Source organism: Mirounga leonina, unplaced genomic scaffold, assembly GCF_011800145.1.
Source record: "Mirounga leonina isolate KUSES-001 unplaced genomic scaffold, KU_Mleo_1.0 Mir_376, whole genome shotgun sequence".
NCBI lineage: Eukaryota > Metazoa > Chordata > Mammalia > Carnivora > Phocidae > Mirounga > Mirounga leonina.
The window spans coordinates 6,247,877-6,269,084 of NW_023270718.1; the positions used below are offsets into that span (position 1 = coordinate 6,247,877).

General features: G+C 47.1%; 3 protein-coding genes across 5 annotated transcripts in view; all 3 read left to right on the forward strand.

The window, feature by feature from the left end:
• The window catches only part of LOC117998322 (myeloid cell surface antigen CD33-like), a 6,536-nt gene extending 1,478 nt beyond the window's left edge, over positions 1-5,058 (forward strand). Inside the window, exons 5-7 of one of the 3 annotated variants that reach the window (XM_034987090.1) lie at positions 2,060-2,153; positions 2,456-2,536; positions 2,948-5,058. In XM_034987090.1, the coding sequence (XP_034842981.1) occupies positions 2,060-2,153; positions 2,456-2,528 (167 nt within the window). In that variant the 3' untranslated portion in view covers positions 2,529-2,536; positions 2,948-5,058. Of the gene's footprint in view, positions 1-2,059; positions 2,154-2,455 lie in introns of all 3 variants that reach the window. The other 2 variants (XM_034987091.1, XM_034987089.1) reach the window with 2 other exon arrangements.
• A 2,684-nt stretch (positions 5,059-7,742) lies between these two features.
• The window catches only part of LOC117998279 (sialic acid-binding Ig-like lectin 13), a 28,362-nt gene continuing 14,896 nt past the window's right edge, over positions 7,743-21,208 (forward strand). Inside the window, exons 1-4 of the mRNA XM_034987004.1 lie at positions 7,743-7,889; positions 8,872-10,047; positions 10,116-10,508; positions 10,711-10,989. Coding sequence (XP_034842895.1) covers positions 10,011-10,047; positions 10,116-10,508; positions 10,711-10,989 — 709 coding nt within the window. The 5' untranslated portion in view covers positions 7,743-7,889; positions 8,872-10,010. The remainder of the gene's footprint in view (positions 7,890-8,871; positions 10,048-10,115; positions 10,509-10,710; positions 10,990-21,208) is intronic.
• LOC117998359 (myeloid cell surface antigen CD33-like) lies at positions 11,300-19,284 on the forward strand. The gene is made up of 3 exons (XM_034987141.1): positions 11,300-12,851; positions 13,086-13,167; positions 18,534-19,284. The coding sequence occupies exons 1-3, from the start codon at positions 12,625-12,627 to the stop codon at positions 18,675-18,677; spliced, it is 453 nt and encodes a 150-aa protein (XP_034843032.1). The 5' UTR covers positions 11,300-12,624; the 3' UTR covers positions 18,678-19,284.

Sequence of the window (21,208 nt, forward strand, 5' to 3'; positions counted from 1 at the left end):
CCCTTATCATGCATCTCCTGATGACTCCTCCTGGACCATCTTTTATTCTCCCTAATAATTGCTTATTTATGTACTTCTGAACAGGTAATATATTCACATAGACAGGCTTTCAAAATGCACAGCAGAATCTGTCTTCAGATACCCAGTCCCCTCCTGGGAAGTGACCCGTGTCCACAGACTGCTCTGAGCCTTGGTGTGTTTGCCTAGAGGATCTGAGGGTCCTCTGATATCAGTAGTGCAGACTGCCCTTGATCTTCTCCTAGACTGTGGAGTCGATCCATCCCGTGGATGGATTCTGATTCTATGTGTGTCTTCTCCTAATGGGAAATCACAGCATTCATTTTATTCTACTAACAGAAACACTGCAACACTGCAATCCATAGTCTTGCATCTCATTCTGTGTGTGTGTGTCTGTGGGACACATTCCTAAAACCAAAATAGCTCGATCACAGGTTCTTTGAAATCTTGAGAGACGGGACCAAATTTTCTCCACAGAGGGTGGACAAGTTTATGATCCCAATAGTCAGGGCTCAAAGTGTATGTTTTCACCAAGCTTGCATGGGATGAATGTTCTGATCTTTGCCAGTACCAGGTGGCAACTGCTATTTCCACCCAGTATTTTTTATGTATATGCAGTATTATTTCCTTGAGGAAAAATTCACCTAAAATGAACTTTGCCATTTTAACCATTTCAAAGTGCAAAACATGTGGTTCTCAGGACATTCACGGTGTTGTCGGACCATCACCACTAGCTGACTCCATCCACCCTGCACTGTCATCACCCACCTCTTAGGTAGTCACTCCCCATTCCCCCTCCTCCTGACCTCTGCAACCACGAATCTGCCTTCTGTCTCTGTGGATTTGCCTACTGGGGATATGTCAACTAAATGAAATCCTACAAACTATGGTCTTATGCGTCTGGCTTCTTTCATTTTACCAAAATGTTTTCAAGGGCCATCCATAGGGCATGTATGAGTACTAATTCCTTTTTGTCTGGATACTATTCTACTGTATGGATGTATCACATTCTATCTATCCACTGATCGGGTGATGGACATATGGGTGGTTTCTGTCTGGGGCTATGATAATGCTACTATGAACACTGAAGGACACGTTTTTGTTTGAACATTCTTTTCAGTATTTGGGAGCATATGTCGAGGAGTGGAAATGCATGGTCAAAGGCTAGTTTCTATGTTTTAACTTTTTGAGGATAATGCCAGACTCTTTCCCACAGTGGCAGCACCCTATTACACTCCCACCAGCAGTGTGTGAGGGTTTCCATTTCTACACATTCTTCCCAACATTGTTATTTTCCTTTTCAAAATAATTATAGCCTACCAATGGGTGTGAGGGAATATCTCAGTGTGGTCTGGTTTGTATTTACATAATGACTAATGTTCATTTTTACATGGACGTATTTGTCATTGATATATCTTCTCTGAAGAAACTTTTTAAGTCTTTTGCCCATTTTTAAAGTGGATTGATTGCGGGCGCCTGGGTGGCTCAGTTGGTTAAGTGACTGCCTTCGGCTCAGGTCATGATCCTGGAGTCCCGGGATCGAGTCCCACATCGGGCTCCCTGCTCAGCAGGGGGTCTGCTTCTCCCTCTGCCCTCTTCCCTCTCGTGCTCTCTGTCTCTCATTCTCTCTCTCTCAAATAAATAAAATCTTTAAAAAAAATAATTAAAAAAAAAATAAAGTGGATTGATTGCCTTTTTGTGGTTGAGTTGTAAGTGTTCTTTATATGTGCTGGATACTATCCCCTTATCAGATCTGTGATTGGCAAATATTTCTTCCCAATACGTAGGTTGCCTTCTTACATTCTAAATAGCATCAAACGAACAAGAGGATTCATTTTGATGAAGTCCAGCTTAGGCGTATTTGTCCAGTCCTACTGCTGGAAGGGCAGTGTATGAGGTGGCCTGAGGCCCCAGCACAGGTGGTCCCACATCCAGTGATGAAGGAAGGCTTGGAGAACCGATGTCCGGAGCCCCGCTGGGAGTCAAGGACACAGGGTTGCATTCAAGCTCATGAATCTGTCCTCGTCCAATGTCCCTACAGGAAAATCAGGGCCTGTGGCAGAATTGGTTTTGGTGGCCATTGGGGAAGCTGCTGTCAAGACCCTGTTGCTCCTCCTCTGCCTCATCATCCTCATGTGAGCACTGCCCCAGGGGAAGGGGAGGGGTGGGGAGGGTGGGGGCATGTGACTGAGTCCCAGAACCAGTGCGGGAGGGACTGAACAGGCTGAGGATGGGGCAGGTGGGAAGCCCACCAGGTGTGAGGATTCCACCCTGTGTCCACGATGAGATGTGCCTGCTGAGCTCAAGGTGATCTGTGGGACCAGACCTGCCCTCTCCCACCTCAGTCAGCCCTCCAACCCCTTAACTGGGAAAAGGGTGAGTCAGTTCACCCTGCACACACATGATTAGACTGAAAGACCCTGGTCTCTTCTTTCAGAAGGAAGTTCCTCAGGAAGGAGACAGCCAGGCCTGCAGGGGACCTGGCGGAGGCAAACATGGCCCCCAGTTAATCCCTCAGGTGAGTGATGTGGGCAGCTCACCACCCAAGATCCCACCAACACCTCCCCCAGGATGGCCCCAGGATGGCCCCACTCAGCATGGCCAATGTTGAGCTACCTCATTCCTCCCGAACCTACTTCCCTGCTGAGTTTCTCTCACATGGTTGACATGGCTCCTATCTCTAGACCAGAACCGCAGTGTGGTTCTCCACTGTGACCTCCCTCCCTTCTGCTTGATCCAATACATCACTCAGTCTTGTCCTTCCTTCCTCCTAAGCTCATCCTGATGCCAGTCTCCTCCCCATCCTGACACTGCTCGTTCCTATGGCCTCCTGTCTTCTCTGGGCCTCTAACCCACCAGCCTCCTGCCTCCCCTTCTCTCCTCAACTCACTGAGTCTTAGGAGATCAATATCATCCACTTCCTCCACAGCATGAACAGCTATGATCTCTCTCCAGAGTCAAGACCAAGGTACAAAAAGCTGGATTTGAAGGCCTGGCATGGTCCATTCCCCGCTAGACCTTCCACGAGATCTCTACCTCTCCCCGCATCTTGCAACATCTCCACACCCAGCTGGGTTAGGGTTTTCCTGATCTGAGACTTTGCATGTGCCTTTCCTACTCCTGAAGTGCCCTTTCCTCCCCAATCCTGCATCTCCAACTCCTAATCATCTTCAGGTTCAGTCTTAAAAGCCACCCAGCTCGGTGTGTGTGTGTGTGTGTGTGACATGATTTTGAATCAAGTTGTACTCAGTTATTAACAGACTCTTTCAACAAGTACTATTGAACACCTACTATATGCCACCTAGTTTGGGGTGCATCAGTGAACACAGCAAAATCTCAGTCATCAAGAACCTGTCATTCTGGAGACAAGAAATCAAAAGAAATAAATAAGAAATAATATTAGAGCATTTTGGGTAGAATATGTGTTTGCAGAAAAACCATGCAGACTGAGGAACACGTGACATACTGGGGACGATGTTCTGAAACCAAGAGTTGAGGAGGTGACATTTGAGCAAAGACTTGAAGGCAGGTGACAAAGCAGGTTCTATATTTGCCTGAGAGAAAATTATCCCAAAAAATGGAAAATGGGGAAAGGTGAGTGAAGTAACTCTGAGACAGGAGGAGGGCTGGTGTGGAAACCAGAGGCTGAGGCTGAGAGGACAAAAAGGCAAGGTGGGGATGCTGGGATGATGGTGCTGATCTGGTGGGGGTGCAGACCCTGTGGGATGGGGGTGCAGATCCCATGGGATGCAGACCCCAAGGGTGTGGAGACCTTGAGGAAGTGGAGACCTCATGGGGGTGGAGACCCAGTGGTGGGAGTGCAGATACCATAGGGATGCAGACATTTTCCTGGTGCAGACCATGTGAGCCTTGCAGAAAATGCAAGAAATCTGGAAGCCTTTGAGGAGAGCAGAGATATGATTGAACTTTCCTTTCAATAGGATCCCCATGGCTGTTTTGCTCAGGACCAGCCAGAGTGGGTCCATGACAGCAAGACAGAGATGGGGAAGTACACTGCTGGCTACTTCAGGTGGGACATGATGCTGGCTCCAACCAGAGAAAGTGGGGACTTATTTTTGGATATATTATGAAGATAAACTGAGCAGGATATTCCAATGGATGTGGGGAGTAAGCGAAAGAGAGGAGAAAGAATGATGCCCAGTGTCTTCCCTGAGCATCTGGCAGGATGGAGTCAAGGACTTTAGAGATGCTCATTCTGAGAATGTCAGGGATGGAGCACAGGCTGTGATTGCCTGGAATCAGCAGAGGGGTCCAGGTGGGAGATGTTAAATCCTGCAGCTCCTGGAAGGGGATGATCGATAGGGAGGAAAGGGACTGACTGCACATAGAAAAATAGAGGCACTTGGAGAGACGTTTGTCACTGGGGACCCAAGAATGGCAGATTTGACAAAAGGGGCAGGAAAGGGGTGAAGATGTGGTTGGAGCAAGTTCAGGAGATTCAGGGGAGATGGCAGAAGGGGTACAGACAACCTTGTGAGGACTTTGCTGCAAAGAGGAACAGAGCAAGTGTCTGGAGATGCGGGTTGTTCTCTGTCCTTCTCTGCATTCCTGCTGGAGGGGGCATCTCTGATTTCCCACCCGTATTAGCTTCCTGGGGCCCTTGTAACAAATGCCACCCTCCTGGGCTCTTAAAACGAAAGAAATGTAAGCTCTCACAGGAAGGTCAGAAAGCTGTGTTAGGAAGGAGACACATTGTTCCCTTCTACTGGGAGAGCTCCCTGGGACCATGCGACACAAGACAGGTGAATCAGAGGAAAGTATACGAATATATTTCATATGAGATTTATGTGGCACAGGAACCTTCATAAGGAAATGAAGACCCAAATAAACAGTTAAACCTGAGGCAGTTTTGCTAGATTTGGTGAAGAGTGAAAAGTTGGAACCACACCTGGGAGAACAAAGGGTTTGACTGTGGGTAGTAACTGGAGGGGCTTGATGAGACCTGCTTGCCAGATCCTTCTCTGGGTCCACCTGTCATCAGACATGTGATGTTCCATTCCTCTGGGTAGAGGGAGGGAAAAGTCACGAAGTCCTTCCTCCACCTGCCATTTCTCAAAATCCTTCAGCCTGAAAGGGTCACGATGCCAAGGTGACACATCTTGTGGGCTATGTCCTGAACCCCAGAATCCAAAGCAGCTTTGCTGCACAGAAATCAAGAGTGGTTGAGCTCCATGCTCTCCAGAGGCTCAAGGAGAGAATCCTTCTCCTGCTTCTTGCCCGTGATGGTGGCTGCCAGCATTCCGTAACCTGGGGTGTCACTGCTCCACTCTGGGTCTTGGTCATGTTACTTAATGCTGCTCTGTGTGCAGGAAGTCACCCTCTGCTTCCCCTTTAGAAGGACACTCTGATTTAGGACCCAACCCAGGTAATCTAGGTTGATCCCCACAGTCCAGATCCGTAACTTCATCCCATCTGCAAAGACCCTGCTTCCTGTAAGGTAACATCTAGTTTCCAGGGATTAAGACCTGGGTATGTTTGGGGTCACTATTCAGCCCACTGCTCGGCCCAAGGGATTTTTCCACCCCATATGTCCCCATCTGGCCCCCTGACCTTCTTTACTCTGCTCTTCCATGTCTTGATGCACTAGTGGGTCACCTCGGGCATGACACACATCTTGGGGAACACCTGCAGTTCTGTAAAAGCCACTATTAACAGAGCTAAAAGAAAAGTGACAGAGAGAAAATACCTACAAATATGTATCTGATGAAAGAGTTGTATCTAGAATATATCAAGGGCTTTCAAGACAAAGCAATAAGTAAACAAACAAAACCTAATTGTATAAAAAAACTGTGTCTCAACAACAAAAAAACAAACAACTGTATTTACAAATTAACAAAGGATTTGAATAGATATTTCTCAAAAAGTATCCAAATGACCACTAAGCACATGAAATGCTGCTCAACATCTACTATCAGCAAAATGCAGATAACAGGCGCACAATGAGAAACCCCTTCACACTCATTCTGATGGCAATTATGAAAAAAAAACAAAACAAAATGAAACAAAAAGCAGGAAATAACAAATGTTGGCCTGGATGCAAAGAAAGTGGAACTCCTGTGTTTTGCTCTTGAAATTGTAAAATGGTGCATTTGTTGTGGAATTAGTACGGCAGTTCCTCAAAAAATTAAACATGGCATTACACATCTGGGTATACACCCAAAGGATCCAAGGTAGGCACTTGAATAGATATTTCTACATCCTTGTTCATGGCAGCATTATTCATAAGCGCTAAAAGGTGGAAGCAACCCAAGGGTCTACCAACAGATTAACAGATACACAAAAGGTGGTATGTCCATACAATGGCATATTATGCAGTCTTAAAAAGATGGAAAGTTTGACACATTCTACAGCATGGATTGAGCACATTATTCTAAGTGCAATAAGCCAGTCACAAAAGGAAAAATCCTGGAAGATTCCACTTACATCATGTATCTAGAGTAGGCAAATTCATAGACACAGAAAATAGAATGATGGTTGTCAAGCTCAGGGGATGGGTGGGGGACAGCGGGGAATCAAGGGTTATTAATTTAATCGGCACACAATATCAGATTGGGATGATGATAAAAGTTGTGGAGATGGACAGTGATGATTTGCACAACAACGAGAATGTGCTTAATACCACTGACCTGGACAATGGTTAGAGGGTAAATGTTTTGTTCTGCATATTTTACTCTAGTAAAAACAGAGCAGCCAAAGCTTTAAATCAGCCACTTCAGCAAAGAAGGACAACGGATGGCAAATGAGCACATGAAAACATGCTCACCCTCACGTGTGCCGAGGAAATCCCAGAGTAAAACCAGGATGAGATACCAGTGCGCACCTCTTGGAAGGGCTAAATAACCCAAACACAAATAAAAGAAAAATCCTGGTAATGTCAAATACTAAAGAGAATGTGGAGCGACCAGAACTCACCACACACTGTTGGTGGAAACACCAAATGGTACAGCCACTTCGGAGGACATTTTGGTAGTTTTGTCTCAGTTAAACCTACACCGCTTGTGGGACCAAGCAACTCGATGCCTAGATATTTACCCAGTAGAAATAAAAACACGTTCCCACAGAAGCCTGCCTGTGAATATTGACAGTTCCTTTATTCATAGCCACCCCAAACCTAGAAACAACTCCAATGGTCTCCTAGGGATAGTGTATACAACATGAGGGTACGGAGAAACAGTGAAGTACCAGCAGCAAATACTGTAAAAAATTATTGGCATACATAACCAACAACGTGGAGGGCCCTCTAATGCAGTATGCCAAGTGAATGAAGCCAGACTTTGAAGGCTACTTTTGGTATAATTCTGATTCTGTGACATTCAGTAAACAACAGAACTATAGGGATGGAGAACAGACCAGCATTTTTGCAGAGGTTATGGTTGGAGGGAGGGTTTGGCCACCAAGGGACAGGAGGAAAAGCATTTTGGGGAATGGCACTCTTCAGTCCCTTAATCGTGGCTATGGTTACATAATTCTATACATCCATCAAACTTCACAGAATTGTAGGTAATGACAAGTGAATCTCACTATGTCTAATTAGAATAAATTAATAATTTAAGAACACATTGAGAAACCACCACCCTTCTGCTAAAATTTAAAAGGCTGTCAATATCAAGTGTTTTGTTTTGTTTTTTTTTTTTAAAGATTTTATTTATTTATTTGACAGAGACACAGCAAGAGAGGGAACACAAGCAGGAGGAGCAGGAGAGGGAGAAGCAGGCTTCCCGCGGAGCAGGGAGTCCGATGCAGGGCTCGATCCCAGGACCCTGGGACCATGACCTGAGCCGAAGGCAGACGCCCAACAACTGAGCCACCCAGGCGCCCTGTCAATATCAAGTGTTAAGAAGACTGTGGAGGTACTAGAATTCTGGAACATTGTGGAGAGGAGTGGTAAAGGTTCAATCTATTTTGGAGAGTAGTTTAGCAATTCCTATTAGTGTGAAATATGCAGTTACTCTTTGACCCAACAATTATACTCTTATGGAGGGGGTCTTCTTTCTTCTTTAGCATTTTTTATGTCTATTTTTTAATTGAAGTATGGTTGACACAATCTTATGTTAGTGTCACAATTATACTTCTTGTATATACTCATGAGGATGGAAATATGCCCATAAAAAGTTTCACTTTCATATAGCCACAACTTGAAAATTTCAAATGTGAATTCAATAGGTGAATAAATAAAAGATTATAATATACCCATATCATGGAATAATACTTAGTAATCATATATTATGAACTACAAATTCAACTTGGATCAATTTCGAAAGTAGTACACTAAGTGAGAGAATCCAGAACACACAAATGAGTACATTTCTAGGAAATTCTCAAATAAGCCAAATTAATTCACCATGACAGAGACGAGATCAGTGTTACCTGGGGCTGGAGGTGGCAGTGATGAGCTGCAAAGAGGTTCCAGAAACACATTTGGGTTGGTGGTTATGTTCTATGTCTCCATTGTGGAGGTATACATTTGTCATAAGTCATAAAAATGTGCACTTCAAGTGGTTACGTTTTATCTTATAAAAAGTACAAAGTTCATTAAAGGAACATCATGCGAACTCACAGAACCTTCCAGTCCATGAAAATGGTATATCTCTCTTTACTGTAAAGCCATCACTTTGGGTTTTCTGTTGTGTGCCACAATCCTACATTTTGAATAACCTAGAATAAGGTGCGATTTTACTTACTGCAGACTCAATTCCTCATTTATCAGATGAGGTGCAAAATAGCTCTATGTTAGTAATGTTTCAGGAACATTTCTTTAGATACTACTGTGTTTGGAAGGTTTTACAACTGTATGATGGCAAATGTAATTATATATTTATATTGTATATATAGGCATCAACGATTTGCCAGATGCGGCTCCACAGAGTGAAATGGAAAATCACATGGGCAGAACCTGCGATTTTAATTGCAGCTGCATATTCATTCCACCTATGTTTTCTGCAGTGACATGTGTTTTGAGCCACGTTTCACCTTGAGAAGCTGATCTTTAACATCACAGGAAATGCTAATTTCTATCAAGAAGAACTAAAAAAATTGCTTCAGTCCATGCACCGCTGTATAGACAGCATTCATGGGAAAGATTTTCCACTGGCTCATGAACAATGTTCTCCCTTCTCTTTTACGTGAAGATACTACATTGTTTTCATTTTGGAGATGCCTTTGAAACTTCATGAGTCAGCATAATAGAAGTAAAAGAAGAAAGGACCCATCCTTGTATATTTAGAAAATATCCAGTAGGTCCACAGACACATTTAAAAGTCCAGGTGTCTGCAGGTGTGAACCTCACAGGGACAAAGCGAAAGTGCAGTGTGTCTATGGAGAAAGTGGCACCCTGGGTGAGGACCATGTCAAGGGATGGACCAGGTCAGGCCCAGCTGTCTTGTCTCCAGTTCAGTCAACATAGATGTTCACTAAGTATTTGGAGAATGAATGAATCAGTGAATCAAGGGCTCCTGCCTTCTCTTCACCCAGGATCCCTTCTCTTCTTCTGCCCCAGAGGCTCACATAGACCTAAAGAATCCTCCACCTTGCAGGACAGAACTCCTGAGGGTCTAGATGAGGCTGTGACCTTCCAGGTCTAGCCAGGAGTTGACTAGCTCCCTGGTGTAGACGATGCTGCTCAGACAAGCCCCTCAGATGGGAAGACCTTAGGAGATTCACGGTGTCCCGTTCCTCGCATGTTCTCAGAGGTCCTGGTCCAGACTCCGGTGCCAGAGGGAGGTGCCGAGATGGGGGGCAGGACACAGGGTCTGCTCCTGGTCTCTCCTCCTTGGGTGGGTTTCCCTGGTCTGTGGCCACGGGGTGTGGCTGGCTCTGTGTAGAGAGGGCGTGAACTCCACAGCTGCAGTTCCTCTTCTGAGAACCACAAGGCCTTGTGTTCCTCCCCAGCTTCCCCTGGGTCCCCCACAACCCTCCTCCACTGCTCTCCACTTCTTCACCCACAGGAAGCCCACACATCTTCCATCTCAAAGATGCTGCCACCGCTTTTTCTGCCCCTGCTGTGGGCAGGTGAGTGGGCCAAGGGTGGGGGGGGGGCAGGCGGGCGGGGGCTGCTGCTGACCCTTGATTCCCCACAGGGTCCCTGGCTCAGCATTCAAGATTCTGGTTGCAAGTGCCAGCGTCCCTGACGGTGCAGGAGGGCCTGTGTATCTCCGTGCCCTGCAGCTTCTCTTACCCCTTATCCCTCTTACCCCTCTGGACTGAGTCTTTCCCTGCTCTTGGCTACTGGTTCCGGGAAGGGGCCAGTGTAGAGCAGGATGCTCCGGTGGCCACAAACAACCCAGGTCGTAAAGTGCAGGAGGAGACCCAGGGCCGATTCCACCTCCTCGGGGACCCCCGGGACGACAACTGCTCCCTGGACATCAGAGATGCACAGAGAAGGGACTCGGGGACATACTTCTTTAGCGTGGAAAGAGGGCCTTATATGAAATATAATTACCTACAGAACCAGCTCTCCGTGCGTGTGACAGGTAAGGAGCAGACTCCAGGTGAGGCCACAGAGAAGGACAGAGGTCCTGGGTCAGAGCCGGGATGGGACTCACTTCCTGGGAGGGACTGGGGGTAACCCATGTCAGAACTCAGAGGCAGGAGCTGAACCAAACCCTGAGGTTTCTCTCAGGGCCTCACCTCGGACCCTCTTCCTGATTCCCGTGTCTCCTCATCTCCTCACAGCCCTGACCCGCACACCTGACATCCTCATCCTGGGGACCCTGGAGTCTGGCCGCCCCGGGAACCTGACCTGCTCTGTGCCCTGGGCCTGTGAGCGGGGCACGCCTCCCATCTTCTCCTGGATGTCAGCGGCCCTCACCTCCCTGGGCCCCAGGACCCACCTCTCCTCAGTGCTCACCCTCACCCCACGGCCCCAGGACCATGGCACCAACCTCACCTGTCAGGTGTACTTCCCTGCAGCTGGTGTGATGGTGGAAAGGACCGTCCAGCTCAATGTCACCTGTGAGCATGGGGCCAGGATGCCCAGGTCCCTGAAGGAGTGAGGGGAGGGAAGGCCAGGTTGGGTAGCCTTGGTGTTTTACCAGGAGGTCTGGCTGAGTGTGGGACCTAGAAGGACTCAAGCCCTGTCCCTCCTTATTTCTGTGGTTTCTGGGGACAGGGGGATGCCTACATGTATCTCACATCACCCCACCCCACTGAAGAGGGAAATCCCTTCTTCCCATCCCAGGTGCCACACAGAACCCAACAACTGGCGTCTGCCTGGGACACAGACCAGGTAGGAAGGAGCCTCCCATCCATGGGGCATTGACTGGCCAGGGTCTCTGTCAGGTTGTGTCTGAGTGGGACTTGAGACTCAACGGGTGGGGGTGTGTTGGGGAGCTGTGGTTAGACATGAGAAGCCCCCCCAGTCCTCCTCTCCCATACCCTCTCTCTCTGGTCTTGCCAGGGTGACCTGCAGTTTTCTCCCCACCATCTTGATTATGCTCTTTATCTTCCTCTGGTCTCTGAAGGCCTGAGGCATTTTTAGTAACCTTTATTTTTAGAAGGGGAGTTTTTTTTTTTTTAAAGATTTTATTTATCTATTTGAGAGAGAGAGAATGAGAGACAGAGAGCATGAGAGGGAGGAGGGTCAGAGGGAGAAGCAGACCCCCTGCTGAGCAAGGAGCCCGATATGGGACTCGATCCTGGGACTCCAGGATCATGACCTGAGCCGAAGGCAGTCACTTAACCAACTGAGCCACCCAGGCGCCCTAGAAAGGGAGTTTTAAGTTCTTGGCAAAATTGGGCTGAAGGTAGAGAGATTTCCCCAAAAGCCCTGCTTTTACATGCATAGCCTCTTCACTATCAACATCCCCCAACAGAGTGTACCTTTGTTACAATAAAACCTACATAGACATGCGTTTATCACTAACAGTCCATAGTTGACATTAGGGTTCATTCTTGGTATTGTACCTTCTATGGATTGGAGAATTTATAATGACATGTATCCATCTGGTGGTATCATGCAGAGTAGTTTTACTGCCCCAAAATGTCTCTGGGCCATTCTTTCACTATCATTCCTCAGCCCTCACCTTGACTTCTCTCTGAGCCCAGCCTTACCCCCACTGTTCTATTCCCATTGGTAATGACATCTGGCCCCCACCTGGACAGTGAGCCCGTTAGGACTCTTTCAGTGCCCACCATATAGCTGATAGGTGATGCCAAGGGACACATCCCTCACTCTGGGTGTTGGGCTCTCAGGAGGCATGGCCAGGAAGGACAAGGAGAGCTGAAGCTCTGAGAATATCACTGCTTCCACCTGCTTCTGGAAGCATGAAAGACCACTTTGACCCTGAGTGATAGGGCCAGTGGAGGCCAGGAGAGGAGATTCAGACACCCTCCCTGGAAGGAAGGAGGGACTTTCTGTGTCCCACAGAGCTCTGTGCATACGTCTCTCTCTCTGGAGTGCCCACGAGGCCCAGAGTCTCTTGGTCCTGCTGCAGCCAGGTCCGGAGTCTGTTGCAGAGAGACCCTGCATGGGGAAGAACTTGGGTCCTAGAAGAGATGGCATTTGCGGGACAGGGTGCAGGGGCCAGATGGTGTGGATAGAAGGTGTCACATAGACCATGTCCTTCTGGTGGAGGCTGAGGTCCTGCAATGGGTGGGAGACCTTCAGGGCTGAACCCTGGACAGGAGGGGAAGGGTACTGCTCTCTGCGTGCTAAAGAGGAGGAGACTCATGCCGGCTCATCAAGACTGGAGTTCACCCCAAGTGTCTCTGTCTGCAGGGAAACTGGGGATCTGGTCAGGAGTGATGCTAGGTGCCATTGCAGGAGCTGGCATCACCACACTGTTCGCTCTCTGCCTCTGCCTTATCTTCTTTGGGTGAGCTGGGTGGGTATGGGGGAGAGGGGAGAAGTGGAACTTGCAGGGGTTGTGAGGTCCTGGAGCAAGGGCGATGGGTGCCAGGTACGCGTGTGTTCCCAGCCCTGGTCCCAGCAGTCTAGGAGCACGGGGACCTTGTTACAAAGCCTTGCTATGAAGGCTCCCGGGCTCACCCCACCCTCAAACTGCCTCAGAAGAGTGACCCTATGTCAGAGACTCTGGTGTCTCCGTCAGAGTGAAGAGCTGCAGGAGGAGAGCATCCCGGAAAGCAGTGGGCGTGGACGGCAGCCACCCGGTGGTAGAGCCAGCTCCCTTGGTGAGTGACGTGGGTGTCCTGGCGTGTAGATTCTGCTCCGCATCTCTTGGGGTGGCCTACAGCCATGCTCCATTCAGCATGTCCAGAAATGAGCTCATCACCTTCCTGCTTGTTTGAAAATGTAGGTTTTATTATCCAGGTGTCTGAGGTCAGCAGATCAGGAGGTGATTGCCACTGAAAAGGCACTCTGTTACTCACAGTTCCCAGGAGGAGAGGCACACCACCCCACACAGGACCACATGGATCAGGGCTAAGGTGGGTCAGGAGGCAGAGGGGGCAAAGGGAAACATGGGTAGGGCCTTTATTGCAGTTTCCACAGGAAAGGCACGGTGAGACAGGGTAAGCAGATTCAGGATTGGCTAGTTTGAATCATTTCAGCAGGCTCTGGGGTGTTGGGGCATCCCTAGTTGTTTGGTTCCTGGCCCTGGGGTGATTAGGCAGAGGAATAGTGGCCCAGGATGTAAGGAGGGGTTGGAGAGTGAGCTTTGGACGGATTGGTTTGCATGTGAAAGGCATGCTTGCAAGCAAGTCCACCATCTCTAGAGATTGGCTAGTTCTGGCCAGGACGGTTCCTCTAAGGTTAGCAAGGCCCCAGATGTCAAAGCCTCAGAAACATGTGGTGAATGCACTCCTAAGCATATTCTTCCTGCTGGTTGTCCACCTCCCTGATGGCATTTGTGTCCCTGACACGCCACCAGAGACCCGACCCTGTCCTGCCCCAGCCTTGCACTTCTTGCACCAATATGCTGTTCTTCTCGGTACAGCATAATGCAAACACTCCCTTTGAGCTGAGCTCCCCTCTTAGTCCTTATCCCGCTGCAGCCCTCCCACCTCTCCTCCACGAAGATCCTTGTCCCATATGCCCAAGTCTGAAAAGCACTCCTCCTCCACACTGCCAGAAGTCGGGTGCCCAAACAACTTGGTCTGGCATTTGGGGCAGGAAACCCAGTCACCTTCAATGCTGCAATCCCCCTACACCAGCCTACTCACTCGCCTCAAGCAGAGTGAGCTTTTTGCATCTCAGAATCGTTGCTTGGCGTGCGCTCCTTCTCATGTGTCTATGTCATCCTGCCCTAGTCCTGCTCATTTCCGAACTTTGACTGGCGTTTATTTATTTAAAACTCTGACTAAGGGGGCGCCTGGGTGGCTCAATCAGTTAAACATCCGACTCTTGATCTTGGCTCGGGTCTTGATTTCAGGGTTGTGAGTTCAAGCCCCATGCTGGGCTCCATGCTGGGTGTGGAGCCTACTTAAGAAAACAATCAATCAATCAATCAATCAATCTCTGACTAAAGTGGACACCACTGAGGTTTCTGAGCACATGATCTGCAATCACCATGCATGCATTCATTCTTTTCTCAAATATCTCCCACTTGTTGATTGTTCTGGGTGCTTGGGTAATATCTGTGTTTTTACAAATACATATGTTACAAATATAAAATGTCCCTGAGGTCGAGGACTTACATTTATTGCTGGGGGGGGGGGGGAGATGAAAACAGTGAACAGATAAGTAGCAAAAATATGCAAGAAATTGATAGGAAATGGTGTTTTGGAGGGGAATTAGATGGAAGAATGAGGGATGACAGTCCTGGGGCTGGAGTCTTTGAGAAAAAAACCCGCCAGAGCCAAAGTGAAGGAGTGTAGTGTGAGCCCCGAGAGCATCACTAAGGCTCTATCTAAGCAAGGTTTGGGGGTTCTGAGGTTGGGGCATACTTGATGTGTGGGAGAAACAGCAAGATGGACAGTGTTTCTAAAGCAGAGCTGTGTGGGTGTGGGCATTGGGTAATGGTGGGTAAGAAATGAAGATGGAGAGGCATGGGGGCTACAATTCATCATAATTACCTATGTATTTGGAGAAGAGTGACGATGTAAGGAAAACCACACAGAATTACTATTTCTGACACTTTTGGACACTAAATGAGTGTGTGGTTTTCCCCACACCAAATAATTCTCTCTGACACCAGCTGGGTGTCCTATAATTCAACTTAATTCTGACACTATCTACCCAGAGCTAGCATCAGATCCCACAGGTGATGGGCTCAGTCCCGCAAGGCTGTCCCACTCCACCTTCAGATGCCAGTCACAAGCCTAGGTCATTACCTGTGCTTCTGACCAACTAACTGACTGTAAATCAGTGGTTCCCACAAGCCCCCTCCTCAGTTTTAATTAATTGGTCACAGCAGCCCACAGAACTCGGGAAGGCAGTTTACTTACTTTGTACTGGGTTTCCTGCCCCAAATGCTAGTCTATTATAAAAGGATGTGATGAAGGATACAGATCAACATCCAGATGGAAGAGATGCACGGAGCTTCCATCCCCTTTCCAGGTGTGCCCACCCTCCTAGCCCCTCCACATGTTCACCAACCCAGAAGCTCCCTAACCAACCCCCGCCCCAACCCTGTACTATTGGGATTTTTATGGAGGCCTCCTCACATAGACCTGATAGATCATTACCTCCATTTTCAGCTCCTCTTCCCTTCCTGGAGGATGAGGACATGGGGCTGAAACTTCCAAGCTTCTAACCACGGCTTGGCCTTTCTGTGACCAGCCCCCATCCAGGAGCCCACCAAGATTTATGTCATTAGAACAAAAGATGCTGCTGTTGTCCAGGAAATTCCAAGGGATTTAGGAGCTCTGTGTCAGGAACCAGGGTCAAAGACCAAACATTAGAACAGAAGATGCTCCTAGCATTCTTCTCACTTAGGAAATTATAAGGGGTTTAGGAAATCTGTGCAGGATATATATATATATGTATATATATATACATATATATATATGTAGGCTCCACGTCCAATGTGGGGCTTGAACTCATGACCTTGAGATCAAGAGTCGCATGCTCTATTGACTGAGCCAGCTGGGTTCCCCAAGCTGATGCTCTTTTTAATGGGATAACTCTGGCTGCTGCACTGAGAATGCCTATAGCAGGTTAGGGCAGAAAAGAGGAGACAAGATAAGGAAGACACTGAAATAACCCAGGCAAGAGATAAAGCAGACTGTATCAGTTTGCTAGGGCTCCCATAAAAAGATACCATAGATGGAGTGGCTTAAACTACAGAAACATTTTCAGAAACAATTGTGAAGGCTGAAGTCCAAGATCAAGGTGCCGGCAGGGTTAGCTTCTTCTGAAAACTCTCCCCTTGGTTTGCAGGTGGCTGCCTTCTCTCCATGTCCTCACCTGGCCTTTTCTCTGTGTACACACATCTCCAGTGTCTGTTCTTCTTATAAGGACATAAGTCATTTTGGGCCCTACCTTAATGTCCTTGTTTAAACTTAATTACCTCTCTAAGGGCCCCATCTCCAAATATAGTTACATTAGGTGTTAGAGCTTCAACATATAAGTTCAACATATGGACACAATTCAGTCCATAAGATAGACTTAGTCCTGGGTAACAATGATGAATCAGGATTTGCTAATGGAGTGATAAGAGTGTGTGTGGGATATGAGCAAAGATAGTTCACTGCCTCTACCTAATGGGTGTGAGAGATGCCAAAGATGACTCCATAGATGTCATAGATGTTATAGATGTCCATACATGTTCATAGATGCCAAAGATGACTCCATAGATGTCATAGATATTATAGATGTCCATACATGTTCATAGATGCCAAAGATGACTCCACTGTGGTTGCCCTGAGCAACATAAGTAAGGGTATCACCAATTCCTGAAATTACCAAATCTACAGGAATATATTTCCAAGAGGGGATCAAACTTTATTTTGGTTACTACAAGCTTAAGGTGCCTCTGAGATGTCCAAATGAAGAAGACAAGTAGATGGCAAGAGTCTGGAGCTCAGGACAGGGATTCAGGTAGGAGGCACAGAGGTTTGGGTGGCATCTGCATCAAGGTCCGATAGTGGATGAAACCACAAAGAAGAGGAGAGGTCCACAAATAGAGCCCTGGGAGAGCCAGAGTTACAAGGTGGAGATGACAAGAAAAACACTGAGAAAAAAGAAATTAGAAAGAAGAGAGTGTAGAGCTGGGTCCTGGTAGCCAAAGGGAGATGAAGCTTCAAGGAGAAGAGAATGCTTATTTGCTTCAAATGCTAGTAAGTCCAGTAAGATAGGTTCTCAGAAATGAATCTTAAATTTAGCAAGTGGTGTCACAGCTGATCTTGACAAAAGCAGATCTGGTTGCCTGGGAGAGGAAGTTGACTTGATTGGAGTGAGTTCAAGAGGAAAAATGGGAGGATGAGAAGTGGGAATACTCTTGAAAAATGTTGCCAAAAATCTAGAGAAATTAGCCTGCAGCAGAAGAATGGTCATACTTCTAAATCCCTTGGAGCTCTCTGTGTGATAGGAGCATCTTTTGTACTAACAAGGTGACTCTGGGTAAGCTCCTGGATGGAGAGCCAGAAAGACCACCCCATGATTAGAAGCTTGGAATTTTCATCCCTGCCCTGCCCCCATTCTCCAGAGAGGGAAGAGAGGCTGGAAATGGAATTAGTGATCAATCATGCCTACATGATGAAGCCTCCATAAAAATCCCAAAGTATGGAGTTCAAGGAACTTCCAAGTTAGAGAACACATGGTGCTCACTGGGAGAGGGTGTGGCAGCTCCCGCCCACCCCCCACCCCGCCCCACCTCACCCTATGCATCTCTTCCATTTGGATGTTCATCTGCGTTGTGTCTTTTATCACATCCTTTTATAATAAGCTGGTAAACAGTAAGTAAACTGCTTTCCTGAGTTCTGTGATCCACTCTAGAAAATTAATGGAACCTGAGGTGGGGCTCGCGGCAACTGCTCATTTATAGCCAGTTGGTCAGAAACACAGGTGACAACCTGGACCTCCAACTGACAGGTGAAGTGGAGATGGGGGCAAACTTGTAAGTCTGAGCCCTAATCTATGGGATCTGGTGTTGTCTCTGGGTAGAGAGCGTCAGAATTGAGTTAGAAATGTAGGCCACCAAGCTGGTGTTGGAGAATTGCTTGGTGTGGTGAAAACCCCACACATCTAGTGTCAGAGGTGTTGTGAATGTGGTAGCAGTGTGAGAATAAAGAAGACACACCCAGAAGACAACTGAGCTTTTCATAAACACCCTCCTGTATATCCTGTGCCAGAGAGACTGGGGTTCAGTTCATGATCAAGATATGTGACCTTGGGTAGTAACTAACCTCTCCGAGAACTAGTTTCTCTTTCTGTAAAATAATAGTCTTTTCCACATAGGTCTGAGTGAGTGTTCAATAAAATTTGAAAGCTATCAATAGTTCTATATTTGTTACATAAGAAATGTTTGATAAAAGAATGGAAGAGAGAGCAATGTCCTGTCAGAATCAAATTCACTTCGTGGACACTCTCTGCCTTCTCTTCACCTACCCCAGACCCCCACCACCCTGTTCTGACCCCTGCTTTGCTCTCCATACAGGATTGCCAGCAGCAGTCCAAGTCAGACCTCCCTGCTGACCCCACAAGCTCTGCAGGGGTGCCCCCCACCTTGGAGATGGATCAAGAGCTGTATTATGCCTCCATCAGCTTTCACAGGATGAAGGAGGACACCTATGCAGAATAGTCAGAGATCAGGACCCAGTGAGGAACCTCCTAGAGCATCAGTCTCAGAGGGAGCATCCGTACCCTGCAGGAAGTGGGACAAAGGCTGATTCTTGGCGAGTTAACATCCACATAGGCAATGGGTTTACAAACTCTTGAATGTGAATTTCCTGCTATATTGGAATTAAGGCTTTGCAATCAGAGAGGTCCGGGGTGGAATCCACGCTCTTTCATTTATCAACAGTATGATATAAGGCAAGCCACCTTACCCCTCCATGACTCAGCTTCCTGCTTTGCGAAATGGATGTAAGAAGTCCCACCTCACAGGGTTGCCACGAGGAGTAAATAAAAGTGCATATAGAAAACACCCAGCAGAAGTCCTGCCGCACTGTGAGAGTCTGGTGCACACTAGTTCCTTCCCCCTTGAACAGAAAGATGTTGGTGACATTTCACCTAGAGCCTGGGTGTGTTCTGTCTGGGACACCACATCAGCAATGCGTCAGTCTCACTTTCAAAACCCTCCCATGTTGTAATCATTTTGCAATGTATACATGTATCAAATCATTACATTGTATAATTTAAACTTACACAATGTTATGTGTCAATTATATCTCAATAAAGCTGGAAAAAATAAACTGTAGATGCAGATGTATTACTTAGTGGTAAATATTATTGAATATTTATCAGAAAAACAAAACCCTCCCCATGGGTCCCTTCCCTGACTTGGCCTCCAGCATCATCCCTCTCCCCTCCTGAATCTTCCCTTTCCATCCTGCCTGCCTCCTACTCGTCTTGTTAGAGACAAAATCACATATTAACATTTAGGGAATTTCCTAAAACTTAGGGCTAACCACAGTCAAAATACCTCTCCATCTCCTCAGCCCCAAAGACTAATTTACAAGCTTCTAATTTGACATTCCAGGTCAAGGGTCAGGAATTTTTTTTTTAAAGGGCCAGATAGCAAATATTTTAGGCTTTGCAAGCTGTAAGGACTCTGTAGCAATTATTCAAAACTATGTGTTTGTAGTGCAAATGCAGCCATAGACATTCTACAAATGAATTAATGTGGCTGTGTTCCAACAAAATTTTATGTGCAAAAGCAGGCTATAGTTTTCTGACTTCTATTGCAGGTTGTTTTCAATTTCACCCAATCTACTTCTGCATCTCCATATCCTAAACTATCAATCCCTCATGTCATTCTCTAAATGCCCACATGCTTGTCCATTCCTCACCATCTTTGTGCATCCACACCATCCCTCCTCCAGGAAGACACATCACAAGGTCATCATCTATCTGGCAACTTCTTATCCTCCAAAATAAATTGAAAAACAGATGTCAGGGTTGAGACGGTTGGTGGAGCAAGCAGGAAGTTGTAATCTTCCTCCTGAAAAGCCGAATATTTTACTTAAAAATCAGCTTAAATAAAAACAACCCCACATCCACCAGTAGCACCAAAACCATGACAGGGATAAAGCATAATGCCATAAGATCATAAAATGACTCCTAAAAACAAATGGGAGATTCTGTTGTGGTGTAAAAAAAATTGTCTGGGGCCTAACTCTCCCTGCCTTACACTGAAGATGGACAGCTGTCAGACTTCTGCTTATGATAATGTCAGGCTGGGTGACATGAGCCAACCATCTGTTCAAAACATTAAAAGTTGATGGTTAGACTTCCAATCAAGACAAGTTGTCATCAGTACATTGTTCCCTGCTCCTCCCTCTACTTGCAACTAGAAACGCTGTACATGGTGCAAGAAACAAAGGAGAATTCTGGAATGCAGTAAGAAGAAGGTGAGTTGGGTTAGGCCCCCAGAACTCGGGGACTAATACAGAGGGAGAGCATCTCAGTACTCCCATCCAATAGAGGAAAGACACTCAGACCCATCATTTCCCAAATCATGACTGAGAAACAGAAGGCAGCTGGGTAGGGCCATTTCTCTCCTGGATGGACGGGAGCCCTTTTGACAATCAGGCAGGCCCAACACCACCAGCAAGGGGCATCAATTGGAGCCAGAAATATGTGTCCAAGAAACACTTACCTTCTCCTTCAGACTTGAGATATCTTCTCCTGCCCTGAGGCACCGGAGCAGGTAGACAGAAATGGACAAAAGGATCCAGGCATACTGTCTAATGCTCCTGACCCTGATTCTAAGTTTTCTTCTTTGTCAAATGGGAAGACTAGCCTCCTCTTTCAGAAGATGTGTGTGTGTGTGTGTGTGTGTGTGTGTGTGTGTGTGATGAAGGAAGCTATTTAAAGGAACAGTACAAAAGGCCAGAAGCAGAGGGCCTTAGCAAGAAGGCTCAGCCGGACGGCGCAGACAGACATCATCCACAGGAGGAAAAATACCTGAGAGTGAACAGGAGAGGCAGCAGGTTGAGAAGAGAGAGGAGGCCAGCTCCTGATTGTCTGCTTCCCTGGCTCCATCCATCCCCACCCCTTTCACCTCCTGGCCCCAAACCCGGACATAAGCGTCTGGGTCAGGCCCTGCTGCTGAGCTGGGAGGTACTTGAGCTCAAAGCACAACACTGTTTCAGCACCTCGGACAGCACC